At 50.1% G+C, this 12,857-nt stretch overlaps 1 protein-coding gene across 2 annotated transcripts in view; it reads left to right on the top strand.

Annotated features, from left to right (window-relative positions):
- SRL (sarcalumenin) overlaps nucleotides 1–11,504 on the top strand; it is a 37,361-nt gene extending 25,857 nt beyond the window's left edge. For both annotated transcript variants that reach the window (XM_070289479.1, XM_069570664.2), the window contains 4 exons: nucleotides 1,035–1,130; nucleotides 4,772–4,888; nucleotides 6,483–6,716; nucleotides 8,229–11,504. In XM_070289479.1, the coding sequence (XP_070145580.1) occupies nucleotides 1,035–1,130; nucleotides 4,772–4,888; nucleotides 6,483–6,716; nucleotides 8,229–9,040 (1,259 nt within the window). In that variant the 3' untranslated portion in view covers nucleotides 9,041–11,504. The remainder of the gene's footprint in view (nucleotides 1–1,034; nucleotides 1,131–4,771; nucleotides 4,889–6,482; nucleotides 6,717–8,228) is intronic.
- Nucleotides 11,505–12,857: the final 1,353 nt, after the last annotated feature.

Below are 12,857 nucleotides of genomic sequence, written 5' to 3'. Positions count from 1 at the left end.
CGGCAGACACCCCAGGGGAAGAGGAGTGCCCTGGAGTTGAAGGGAGGGGAGCGCTTCTCTTTGTGGAGGAGGCTCTGTGAGCAGATCCAAGCTGGAGGGCTCTGGGTTGGCAGGAAGGAGGAAAGGCGATCCGAACAGAGGGACTGGTTGGGGAAGCAAATGGCAGAGCTGCGACCTGGGGACGGTTGTCGTTGTTCAATTGCTCAATCGTGTCCCACTCTTGGGGATCCCGTGGACTGCAGCACTCCAGGGTCCCCTGTCCCTCACTGTCTCCCAGAGTTTGCTCAAGCTCATGTTGATTGAGTCGGGGGTGCCATCCAACCACCTCACCCTCTGTCACCTGCTTCTCCTCCTGCCCTCAATCCTTCCCAGCATCAGGGTCATTTTGACGGTGCCAGCATCCGAGTCGTGGCCGGGGGGAGGTTGTTCATCACACTGGCTTCAATTTTTACAGTTTATAAAGCCCTTTCGTGTCCGGTATTCCACTTCACCCTCATAATAACCCAAGGCTGTCAGCAGGGCTTTCTGTCTCCTAATCGATGAGCCAGTGAGAGCTCAGGGTGAGGCCGGGGTCTGCTCTGGCAACAGCAGGAGATGGGCCGCTGACGGGCAGCTGGAGAGCCTGACCCTCGCGGCTCCGAGTTGGTCCCTCCCTGCACCTCACCCCACGAGCCCCTTCTCCCTGGAGCCGCATTCTTCCCACGAAGACACTTGGATGTCTGAATCCTCCCAGGGGCACCAGGGATGCGGTGAAGGGTGCAGTGCTGGGGTGGCCATGCCTGCTTGCCTCTGATCCTAAGGCAGGTAGCACTGGGGGGGCAGAGAGAAGGAGGTGGAGTTTCCAGTACCTCGAGGTAGCTGCAGGCCAAGGTGGTGCTGTGAACTGTTAAGGGGAAGGACCAGAGGGCTAAGTTAAAAAACAAAAATGCTGTGGTGACTTTCAGGGGTGTGTGTAGGGGGAATGCCTTCTAGACAGTGCCACAGCTGCGAAGCCCCTGCCTGACCCTTAACCCTTCACCCTTCTCTGCCCCCAGTGGTGCTGCAGCGGCTTCGAAAGATCTACCACTCGTCCATCAAGCCCCTGGAGCAGTCTTACAAATACAACGAGCTTCGGCAGCACGAGATCACAGGTACCGGCCACGTCTCTCCCCTGAGCCCTTGAGGCAGGGAGGGGCAGAGACCTCAGTGACAAGGGCCAGCCTTTCCCAGCAGGTGTGCCCCTTGATCTACACAGGGATTTACCGCGAGATCCATGAGTGCAGTTTGGGTTTCCAAAAGATGCTAACTTCCCTGACTGCTGCACTCCAGCCCCCACGGGGCTCCTCATTCACTTACAGATCACGTCTTCTGTCCCCTGTCCACTTCCCATGGGTTTGGATTATTTTAAAAATTGATTTTCAAAATAATTTTAAAAAATAAGATAAACTGGCAACCGAAAAAATTTCTGTGCAAAATAGTATAAGTTGAAAAATAAAAAAAAACTCCCTGTCTTGATTTCCAGGCTCTCTCACTCCACTCTCAGAGATGCACGTGGCTAAGGTTACGTAGCTCATCAGGGCTTCCAGACAGCACTCTGCTTCCATGCTCAAGGGTGTCTTTTCCTTTGTTTGACAAAGATGGGATCACAGCACACAATTGCTCTTTGTGTTCTTTGTGAACCCACCACCTTAGATAGCGTACCCTGTTGATGAACCACTGGGCGTTTGCCTCGTTCCCTTTTTAGTGTTACAGACACTACTGTAGTTGTTCCATATCTCACACAAGTTTATTTGTAGGATATTTTTTTTTTTAATGCTGGAATTCAGCGTTTTGATAGTTGTCGCCCAGTTGCCTTAGGTTGTCCTCTGTGTACCACAGCAACGCGATACAGTTCTTGTTGCCTCACAGCAAGGCCATTTTAATTAAAGTGTCACTTGTCTTGGAAACCTGTTGACAATGACATGTAATTGCTATTATTGTTCTAGTTGTGGTTTTTTAAAGGGGCAGCAGAAAAATTCCTCTTTCACCTTTGATCACCTTTTAAAAAAAATAATTTAATTAAAAATGTTTTGTTGGAATATAATTGCTTTACAATGCTGTGTTAATTTCTACTGTACAGCAAAGTGAATCGGCTATACATATACATAGATTCCCTCTTTTTTGGATTTCCTTCCCATTTAGGTCACCACAGAGCACTGACTGGAGGTCTCTATACTATACAGTAGGCTCTCATTAGTTATCTATTTTAACATAGTTTATAGGCTTCCCAGGTGGCGCAGTGGTAAAGAATCCGCCTGCCTATGTAGGGGATGCCGGAGACATGGGTTTGATTCCTGGGTCAGAAAGATCCCCTAGAGGAGAAGATGGTAGCCCATTCCAATATTCTTGCTTGGAGAATTCCGTGGACAGAGGAGCCTGGTGGGCTACAGTCCATGGGGTCACAAAGAGTCGGACAGGACTGAGGAACTGTGCCTACATGCACACACGCACACTTCAATAGTGTATATCTGCCAATCTCAGTCTCCCAATACGACCCAGCCTGAGACGGGAATCTAATTCGTGTTTGAACGGGGAGCGAAATTGCACGTCCCTTCCTGTGTTAGTTGGCTGTTTCTGCATGTCTCCTGTGATGCTCTGATGGCTGTGCAGGGAGGGGGTGTTGTATGGCCTCCCTCATTCCTGCTTTACAGAAGGCGGACCAGAGGCTCAGAGAGATGCTGGGCTGCCCAGGCCACGTGGCCGGAATTAGGAGCGGTAACTTTTTGTCTCCTCCTTGTTTCACCATTCCCTTCCAGGCTTCTCAGAATGTGTAGGCCAGAGACGGCAGGCAGGTGGCCCGTGGGCATGGCACTCTGCAGAGAGGGTGCCCCCGGGGCCTGATCTATCCATCCAGGCGTCCCTCCTCTGCCCTCTTCTCTTGCCAGTGTCCGGGCTCCTCTGAGCCCAGGGTCATCCTCCTGTGACCTCCCTCCTGGGTGCCACACCTGTAGCCTCTTGCGTGTTCCAGTGCCGCCCCCTACTGCAGGGAGCAGGAACAGCAGCTGGGAAAACTGGCGAGGTGGTCTCACAGGGGAGCTGGAAGGCCAGGTTCCCCTTGGTGAGGCCTGGGCTGGGGAAAAAGATGCTCCTTCTAGGATCTCTGTGGCTGTGACTCGGGATTCCTGCCACCCCACCCCCACCCTCCTGTTCCTTCCTGCTCCCCAGCAAGGGGTTGTTCTTCAGTCATTAAATCATGTCTGACTCTTTTTGACTCCATGGACTGCTGCACGCCAGGCTTCCTTGTTCTTCACCATCTCCCAGAGTTTGCTCAAACTTGTGTCCATTGAGTTGGTGATGCCATCCAACCATCTCGTCCTCACCCGTCCCTTCTCCTCCTGCCCTCAATCTTTCCCAGCATCAGGGTCTTTTCCAATGAGTCAGCTCTTTGCATCATGTGGCCAGAGTACTGGAGGGAGCTTCAGCTTCAACATCAGTTCTTCCAATGAATATTCATCATTGATTTCCTTTAGGATTGACTGGTTTGATCTCACAACGAACTTTGGGAAATTCTTAAAGAGATGGGAATACCAGATGTGGTCTCATACACACATTCAAATATCTGAAAGGACACATAGCCTAAGCAGCTTGAGGACATGGAGGGGAGACTTTTCTCTGTATACCTTTTTATACTTCTGATTTTTGAATCATGAAATGAAATCAATTAAAAATTTAAAAAATAACTGAAAGAGAGAAAGAAAAAAAAAAAACCACCACAATGCATCCTGTGTTGAGGCCTTGCCTGCCAGGCTCAGTGGGGCTAAGATGTCTGGTGAACTTTAGGTACTAAGCTGTATAGGGCTGGGGACTTGCCTGGTGGTCCAGTGGTTAAGACTCCATGATTCCAATGCAGCACGTGCAGGTTTGAGCCCTGATCTGGAAACTAATATCCCACATGCCTTGCTGCAGGGACAAAAAAAAAAAGCTGTGCTTGGTCGACCCTATGTGCCCTAAGGGCTGGAAGTCTGCAACAGGAGATTGTGAATCTCCCATGTGGAAAGCCTCTCACTGTCCCCTCCCCATCCCTGGGTTTTGAAAGCACTGGAAAATTCTGTTTTTTTTTCCTACTCAGGGACCTGCGCTGGAGAGCCCCAGGCAGGGTGTTCTCCCCAGCATGAGACAAGAACCCGACAATTGCCGAGTCAGTGCTTGGTCTTGGACACTGGCAAATGTGTCTTGGACTTTGGAGGCTGGCATTTGGGACTGGCCCTGTTGGCCGGCTTAGGCTGAGCCTGAGGAGGGGTGTTGGGAGGTGCAGCTAAGCAGAGGGAGGCAGGGGGCAGGCAGCGCCCGGGTCCAGACCATCCCAGAGTGTATAAACCTCTTCCATGACTGTTTTTCTGTAACCAATCCAGGTAGCAGCATTTTAGCCTTTCCTCGGTGGCTGCTCTCTCCTGCCCCTCTTATGAATGCTGTGCTCCCAGATCTGAGCCTGGAGGTCTCCCCCAGCGTGAGCTCTGAGTCACTGTTTGTTGACCTCAGTGGATCCCTCCCTCTCAGGGGCTGGTGTGCTGTGCATCTGTGCATGGTCCAAATGCTGGTGTGCCACAGTCCAAATGCTATCTTCTCGTGGGTGCTAACTGGGTCATCACACTAACACAGAACAAGACATGCTCCAGACCATACCAAGCTCTGTGGTCCAGGGTAGAAACCCACAGCTCCTGATCGACTCTCTGGGGCACAATGTGAAGAACCCTGGCCTTCCACAGTGAGGAGCTTTGAGTTCATCTCCATGTCTTGTCCCTGCTGCCCACAGATGGGGAGATCACGTCCAAGCCGATGGTCTTGTTCCTGGGACCGTGGAGTGTTGGCAAATCCACCATGATCAACTACCTCCTTGGCTTGGAAAACACTCGCTACCAGCTCTATACAGGTAACAGTGTGACTTTCTTGTGTGCCTGTTGGCATTTCAATGTCACATGTAAAAAGCACTGTGAAAAAAATGAAACACTTAAGGGCTGTGGTATATGGCACAAAGTACCAGGAAAGAGATCCTGTACCCACTAAACTTAAGCTGTAATGCCATGGGGAAAAACTTGGAGATCAATGAGAGATCTGTGATTCAATATGCAAAGATTTAAAGGGGTTACATTTGTTTAAAAAAATATATGTAAAATCAGAAGTAAGTTAAAAGGATATTTGACTACACAGGAAATTTTATTTTTTTAAATTATGGTATAGCATTAATATAGGGTTTCCCTGGTGGCTCAGTGGGAAAGAATCTGCTTGCCAATGCAGGAGATTCAGGTTCGATCCCTGGTCTAGAAAAAGCCTTTGGAGAAAGAACCGCAAGCCCCTCCAGTTTTCTTGCCTGGAGAACCCCATGGACAGAGGATCCTGGTCAGCTGCAGTCCGTAGGGTTGCAGAGTTGGACATGACTTAGTGACTGAACAGCAACAAGTGCATGGCATAAATGAAAGTGAAAGTCACTCAGTTGTGTCCGAGCACTAAACAGTCCATGGAATTCTCCAGGCCAGAATAATGCAGTGGGTAGCCCCTCCCTTCTCCAGGGGATCTTCCCAACCCGGGAACTGAACCCAGGTCTCCCGCATTGCCGGCAAATTCTTTACCAGCTGACCCAGGGAAGCCCAAGAATACCAGAGTGGGTAGCCTATTCCCTCTCCAGCGGATCTTCCCAACCCAGGAATTGAACCGGGGTCTCCTGCATTGCAGGCAGATTCTTTACCAACTGAGCTATCAGAGAAGCCCAGTGTATGGCACAGGGAGTATAGAAAACAATACTAGTAACTTTGGATGGTGACAGATGGTAACTGGACTTACTGTAGAGATCATTTCTTAATGTACGAAAATATTGAACCACACTGTTGTATACCTGAATCTAACATGATATCGTAAATCATTTATACTTCAATTTAAAAAATAGGATCTGACAGATTGAAAAAGAAAAATGAAAATATTCATACACATCTTCAATATAGTAATGAAAATTATGTGCAAGAAACCAGCAGTTATACCTGTATTCACAGCAGCATTATTTGCTATGGCTGAGAGGTAGAAACAACCCACATGTCCATCAATTGATGATGGATAAAAGACATGTGTTCATTCCATCTACACAAGGGAATATTATTCAGCCTTGAAAAGGAATTAGTTTCTGATACATGCCACAACATGGCTGAATCTTGAAGACATTATGCTAAGTGAAATAAGCTAGACATAAAATGACAAATATCATATGACTTCACTTATATGAGGTCCCTAGAGTCATCAAATTCATAGAGACAGAAAGTGCAGGAGAGGGAATTCCCTGGTGGTCAAGTGGTTAAGACTCGGCACTTTTCCTGCTGGGGAACTAAGATCCTGAAAGCCAGGCACCATGGCCAAAAAATAAAAATAAATAAACACTAACTTCCATTCCTCCACCCTCCACTCCCAGTAATCTCTCCTGTGCCTCCTTTTGTATTGCGATGTGAGATGACTGTGTTCTTTCTAACCCATGTGTGCAGGTGCCGAGCCCACCACCTCGGAGTTCACGGTCCTCATGCATGGGCCCAAGCTGAAGACCATCGAGGGTATTGTCATGGCTGCTGACAGCGCCCGGTCCTTCTCACCCCTCGAGAAGTTTGGCCAGAATTTCCTGGAGAAGCTGATTGGCATTGAGGTTCCCCACAAACTTCTGGAGCGGGTCACATTTGTCGATACACCAGGCATCATTGAGAACCGCAAGCAGCAAGAAAGAGGTATTTCAACACTCATTTCTGAACAGCATGAGCTCTGTCTTAGGAAACTGTTTGAGGCAGAGGATGGTAGGCAGACCAGAGGAGACCAGTATTGTCCAATGTCTGGGGTGCATTCTTTGCTTCCAGCCCTTTCTTTGTCATCACTGTGGAGCCTCCTAGGTGTGAGTACCTCATCCTTTTATTTCCCTGAGGAATGGTCTGGTTTGGAGACCATCAGCATCCTCCCAGGGGGAGGGCTGGCCTTCTTGCCAGGAGCTCCTCCAGGTCCCTGCTGTGTCTTTGAGATGCACACACTGTCCAGGTGATCAAGGGACTGGACTGATTGAATCCCTGTCCAGGTGCACTTGACCTCTGGCTAACCTGAGTCTGGGTTAAACTTGACCTTCAACTCGTCCTGGTCCCAATATCTGCTTTGCCAGACCTGCTTCAACACAATCCTGTCTCAGACTTTCCAAAGCCCCGCTTGCCTTCGGGTGGCAGGGGAGTGCCACTGAATGTCACTGTGATGCAGCACCATCTGCAGAGATGAGTCATAATGGGGCATTTGTCAGAATATATGAACAGATGGTGGATCTCAGTTTATGGTTATAACTCTCATTTTGTTATAACCAGATCCTGTTTTATAGCTAATAATAATGTTGTTGCTAATAATTATAGTAATAAACTAACCTTTATTGCACTCTTCTAACGCACTGGATAATTTCCATGTGTTATTGGTTGATCATTGTAGAAACATTTCAAGACAGGTATCCCTACTCTTCCTATTTTGGAAATAAATTATAGGAGTTAGGATGTATTGAGCACCTACCCTGTGACTGGATGGCAGTTTTAGTTCAGTGCTTTCCTGTGTTTCTAGCAACATTGTAATCTTTATATCACCTTAGGTGGTATTGTTCTTCTTGTCATTTTTCAACTAAAATGGTAAGGCTTAGAAGCATATAATTTTCAGCTGGTCAGTGATGGAGTCCAAATTCTAGTCCAGGTCTCGATGGTAGGTCCACATATATTTCCCCTGAGTGATGCCCCCTCTCTTTTATTTCTTCTAATTCCCTGACTTAGTTCCTTTAACATCTTTGCCACTGCCCCAGATCTTTTCAAGCAGTGGGAAAATCTCCATTTGGCAGAAATGTTTTGTTTTCCTGGAGCCTTGAATTCCACTGTGGATTAAAACAAGGATCAGGCCATTTCTTTCTTTCTTTTTTTTGGCTGTACCACGCAGCTTGCAGGATCTTAGTTCCCCAACCAAGGATTGAACCTGAGGCCTCAGCAGTGAAAGTGTGGAGTCCTAACCACTGGACCGCCAGGACATTTCCCCAGGCCATTCTTGACTGAGGGTTGACAAGGAGCAGGGGATGTGTAATGAATTCTTTAAAAGTCTTCAGAAACCCAGAAAATCCCTGAGGTTCTTAGTCCCTTCAAAGCCACAGAATGGTCTGGTTCCGAAAGGAGGGGCAGGGGGCCCGGGGGTGTGTGGGGTCTGCCCAGCCTGACATCTCGCTCCCTCTCCCCAAGGCTACCCCTTCAACGACGTGTGCCAGTGGTTCATCGACAGAGCGGACCTCATCTTCGTCGTCTTTGACCCCACCAAGCTGGACGTGGGTCTGGAGCTGGAGATGCTCTTCCGCCAGCTGAAGGGGCGCGAGTCCCAGATAAGGATCATCCTGAACAAGGCCGACAACCTGGCCACGCAGATGCTCATGAGGGTCTACGGGGCCCTTTTCTGGAGCCTGGCCCCGCTCATCAACGTCACAGAGCCTCCGCGGGTGTATGTCAGCTCCTTCTGGCCCTACGACTACAAGCCCGACACCCACCGGGACCTGTTTCTCAGGGAAGAGATCTCCCTCCTGGAGGACCTGAACCAGGTGATTGAGAACAGGCTGGAGAACAAGATCGCCTTCATCCGCCAGCACGCCATCCGGGTCCGCATTCACGCCCTCCTGGTGGACCGCTACCTGCAGACGTACAAGGAAAAGATGACCTTCTTCAGTGATGGGGAGCTGGTCTTTAAGGACATCGTGGAAGACCCTGATAAATTCTACATCTTCAAGACCATCCTGGCCAAGACCAATGTCAGCAAGTTTGACCTTCCCCACCGCGAGGCCTACAAGGACTTCTTTGGGATCAACCCCATCTCCAGTTTCAAGCTCCTGTCCCAGCAGTGCTCCTACATGGGAGGCTGTTTTCTGGATAAGATCGAGCGGGCCATCACCCAGGAGCTCCCCAGCCTCCTGGGCAGCCTTGGGCTGGGGAAGAACCCAGGTGCTCTCAACTGTGACAAGACAGGGTGTGGCGAGACCCCAAAGAACCGTTATAAGAAACCCTAGGTGGCCACGTTGCCATTCTCGAGCTCCCGTCGTCGTTGGTGAATGAGCTTGTGTCCTGACTGTCTGAGAAGTCCTGGTTTATTAACCCTTTGAGCCACACTGGCAGGAACCATTGTGCATTGGAGACGGGAGTTAATTGAGGCCAGTGGTGGGGGAAGGGGTGGGTCGAGGGGGGGAGTGGAAACTGTGAATTAGGGCCTGCTTGTCTTGTTGCTTCAAGTAGGGGCCTGACTGAGGCATGTCAGGCCACACCTGCTTTTCCTGGGTCCCCTCTCTGCAGTGGGGCGGCGGGAGGGGACAGAGAGCAGCTAAACTCTAGTGTAAACTGAATTAATGAGCGTCACACAGGCTAAAAGCAGCTGAAGTTCCTTTTTCCCCGATCAGCTGAGAGGCTAGAGAAGACTTGAGTTCTGCAGGGCTGTCTGCTCCGTGCACACAGCTACCTCCCACACAGTCTTCTGTCTGTCCCCAGCCCTCATCTGCCTCTTGAGCTTGGGTTGGCTTCAAAGGAGACAATCTCTTGGGTCTGAATCAACCTGGGTGTTGAGCCTACCCCCCGGCCCTCTGCCCTGTTTCTTCAAGGGGCAGGGAACGGTTTGGAATACCAGGACGCTGAGAGAGAACAAGCGCTCCCCAGGCCAGTTCTCTGGCACCTTCTAAGCCAGCCGGAAGCTCGGTCCCTTTCTCGGCCCCAGGAGGAGGGTGACTGTTCCATGTGTTCCAGTCATTTCCTTGTTGGAAGTGACTTCAGTGAGAGTCCCGGCAGGGCTCAGAGGGTTAATTGGTTTGCAGTGTGTCTTTGTCTATTGCATGTCTTGGAAAACTCAGACCCCAAAGGCTTTGGGTTTCAGAGGGGACAGTGGAGAGCTTGCTCCTGCTGTTGCCACAGCTTCTCCGTGGAGACACTCGGCACAGGAGTCGTTCCTTCCTGGTTTTCATCACACGGCTTTTCCTTTCGCTTCTCCATTCCCTGATGCGTCAACACTCGAAACTCGGAGTAATTTCTGGGGAGTCAGAAGCAGCACCAGCCACTCGGTGCCACTGGCAACCCAGGCCTGTCTGTCAGTTTCCCACCTGAACTTGATGCTGATGCCCACCGAGCGCATAGCAGGGGTGCCTGGCCTTCCAGTACCAATGAGTGTGAATGTGTGTGTGTTACATTGTCCAAGAGAGATTAGGGAGATGACAAATGCCTGAGGGCACAGAGGGGGAGCAAGTGGTGAGAGTCCTGCCTGCCTGGCGCGCCCCCTCAGAGGGCAGGAGCGGACGGAGGGACGGGGCATGGAGGGGATGCGCCCCCCTCAGAGGGCAGGAGCGGACAGAGGGACGGGGCATGGAGGGGACAAGCCTTTTGATGGAAGACGGGTTGGTGATGAGTCTAAGTCTAGGGGACCTGGCCTGGCTGCCCCTTCCCCCCTAACCTGGGGCCTCCTTCTGCCTGTCCTGGGAGGGAGCTGTCTTGGGGGACTTCCCCAAGAGCCCCTGCCTGCACCAGAGCGTCCCCCAGACCCAAGGAAAAGCCAAGACAAAGGCAGAGGGAGAAGTGGCCTGAGGGTCAGGCAGAGGAAGCAAACGGGCACGCTGGTGGCCATGTTAGGCTCACACAGAGATCTGCAGTCTGGAATTGCTTGAGTTTCTCGGAATTGTCAGCAGTCTGGCATGTGCTGCCTCAGAGGCTGCTCCTTCTGGCTCCTTTGGAGGATCTAGAACCTCCCACAAGAAGACCAGAGGCCCCACCACCTCCAGGACATGTTTCTAAGGACAGTCAACCAGAGAAGACAAGTCTGCAGGGACAGCCGAGGAACCTGGTGACCAGCACCCGGGGAGCTGCTTCCTTCTCGTTCAAAACCAGCCCTGGCCTCATCTCTCCATCCTTTACGCTCTCAAGGGGCTGCCCTCCCACCTTGCTCCTTAATGCCCCTTCGCCCCCTCGGCTACTTTGGGCATTTCTGTTTTCTCAGTGCAGAAGGGGAAGAAAAAATGCAGAACTGGGCATCGTCGTAGCTGCCGAGGTCAGCACTGCTTTGGGAGCAGCAGCTGGAGTGAGATGAACACATTCATACGGTATTTATATTTCTGGGGGTGCGTGTGACATCATCAGTGATCTTTCCCCCCTTTTCTTTTCTCCATTCAGCTTCCTTTTCTTACTCCTTCTGTTCCGCTGTTCACCCCTTGACTTCCCTTCTCTCTAACTTCCCGCAGGCTTGTCTGCCAGCCGGGGCTTTGAGCGCTATTTGGTGCCCTGCTCTGTGGAGGTGGATTTCGAGCAGAATTCTGACTCTTTGGATGGGGGTGGGGATCGTGGGGAACTGTGTGGGGAGTCAGGAATCCCCTAGGAGGAGTATCTGTGAATGTTTGTGCCTGAACAGTTGCTGTTTCTCTCCAAAGCGGAATCTTTCCAATGCTCTTTCTATTCTGAGTTCATCAGGGAGAAACTCTCAATAAAGTTCCCATCTCTCTTTAACACCTCGTACTGTCTCGGTGCCTCCAACCTGTGTAATCTCTCTCTCTCTCTTTTAAAAATTTTAGAGAATTTTGGCTGTACCCTGTGGCATGTGAGTTATTAGTTCCCTGATCAAGGATCGAACGCACACCCTCTGCATTGGAAGGCAGACTCTTAACCACTGGTGCGTCCCCAGTGTAAACTCTTTCTTCCTTTTATCCAGTAGAAGGGATTTCCAGGTGGTCTAGTGGTAAAGAACCTGCCTGCCAATACAGGAGACAAAAGAGAACTAGGTTGGATCTCAGGGTCAGGAAGATCCCTTGGAGAAGGGCATGGCAATCCACTCCAGTAGTCTTGCCTGGAGAATCCCCATGGATGGAGGAGTCTGGTGGGCTACAGTCCATGGGGTTGCAGAGTGGGACACAACGGAAGCAACTTAGCAAGCATGCATGCACATACTGATTTTAAGGAAGACAAATCTTTTTTAAGAGCATTTTTCGGTTCATAGCAAAACTGAGAAGAAGGCAGAGGTTTCCCACATGCCCCCTCCCCACAAGGCTTGCCCATTATCTACGCCCCCCTCAACAGTACATTTGTTAAAACTGATGATCCTCATTGACACATCATAGTCACCCAGCTCTGAATCTGCTTATGGGGCAAGCAAATGGGCACTGAAGTCCCTTCTATAAGGATTAGCCAGAGCAACTTCACGGTCACGTTTAGGAAAAAGTACTGAATAAATTTGGGGTAACCATGGGACTGTACTGATATCCAAGGTGGAGCTAAGGCCATCTTTAAATTAAGTCTGCAGTCAGGATGATAAGAAAATCAGAAGGGTGAAATACAGAAAGCAAAATCAAGGATCATTCTAAACACAGCCTGATGACATGAGGGACACTGTGAATGGAGGGGGTGTCTACAGCTGTGTGTATGCCTCCCCTGAATATTTGGGGCTTACAGGTAGCTGTATGTATAAGGGACACCCAAACACTTGTGTGTAGTCTATGTGTGGGTATAGCGGCTCAGCAGATGCACATGTGGTCTGGGGTGGTGAGGTAGTAATTGTATGAACAGTGTGAGGATTTCAGATCATGGGAGCATGTGTGCAGGCAGATGTGCTGGGGGTGGGGGTGAACTGGGTGCCCAACCCAGGATGGAGAACCAGGGAGATCTGGCCCAAGGAGGACATCGCAACTGTCCTCAAGTTTTACGTGTGTATCCCAAAGTCTGAGCCTTGAGACAACATTTCAAGCCAACTTCTCTTTCTCTCTCTCTCTCTTATTTTAAAGCCAATTTCTCTTTCTGTGACATAAGCTCAAGCTTTCCTAGCCCAGAGAAACTTGAATTTTTATTTAGAAGATCATAAAAACAATA

This window comes from Ovis canadensis, chromosome 24 (assembly GCF_042477335.2).
Source record: "Ovis canadensis isolate MfBH-ARS-UI-01 breed Bighorn chromosome 24, ARS-UI_OviCan_v2, whole genome shotgun sequence".
Classification (NCBI taxonomy): domain Eukaryota; kingdom Metazoa; phylum Chordata; class Mammalia; order Artiodactyla; family Bovidae; genus Ovis; species Ovis canadensis.
The sequence above is the reverse complement of the archived record's forward strand: the minus strand, read 5'-3'. Positions and strand labels throughout refer to the sequence as shown.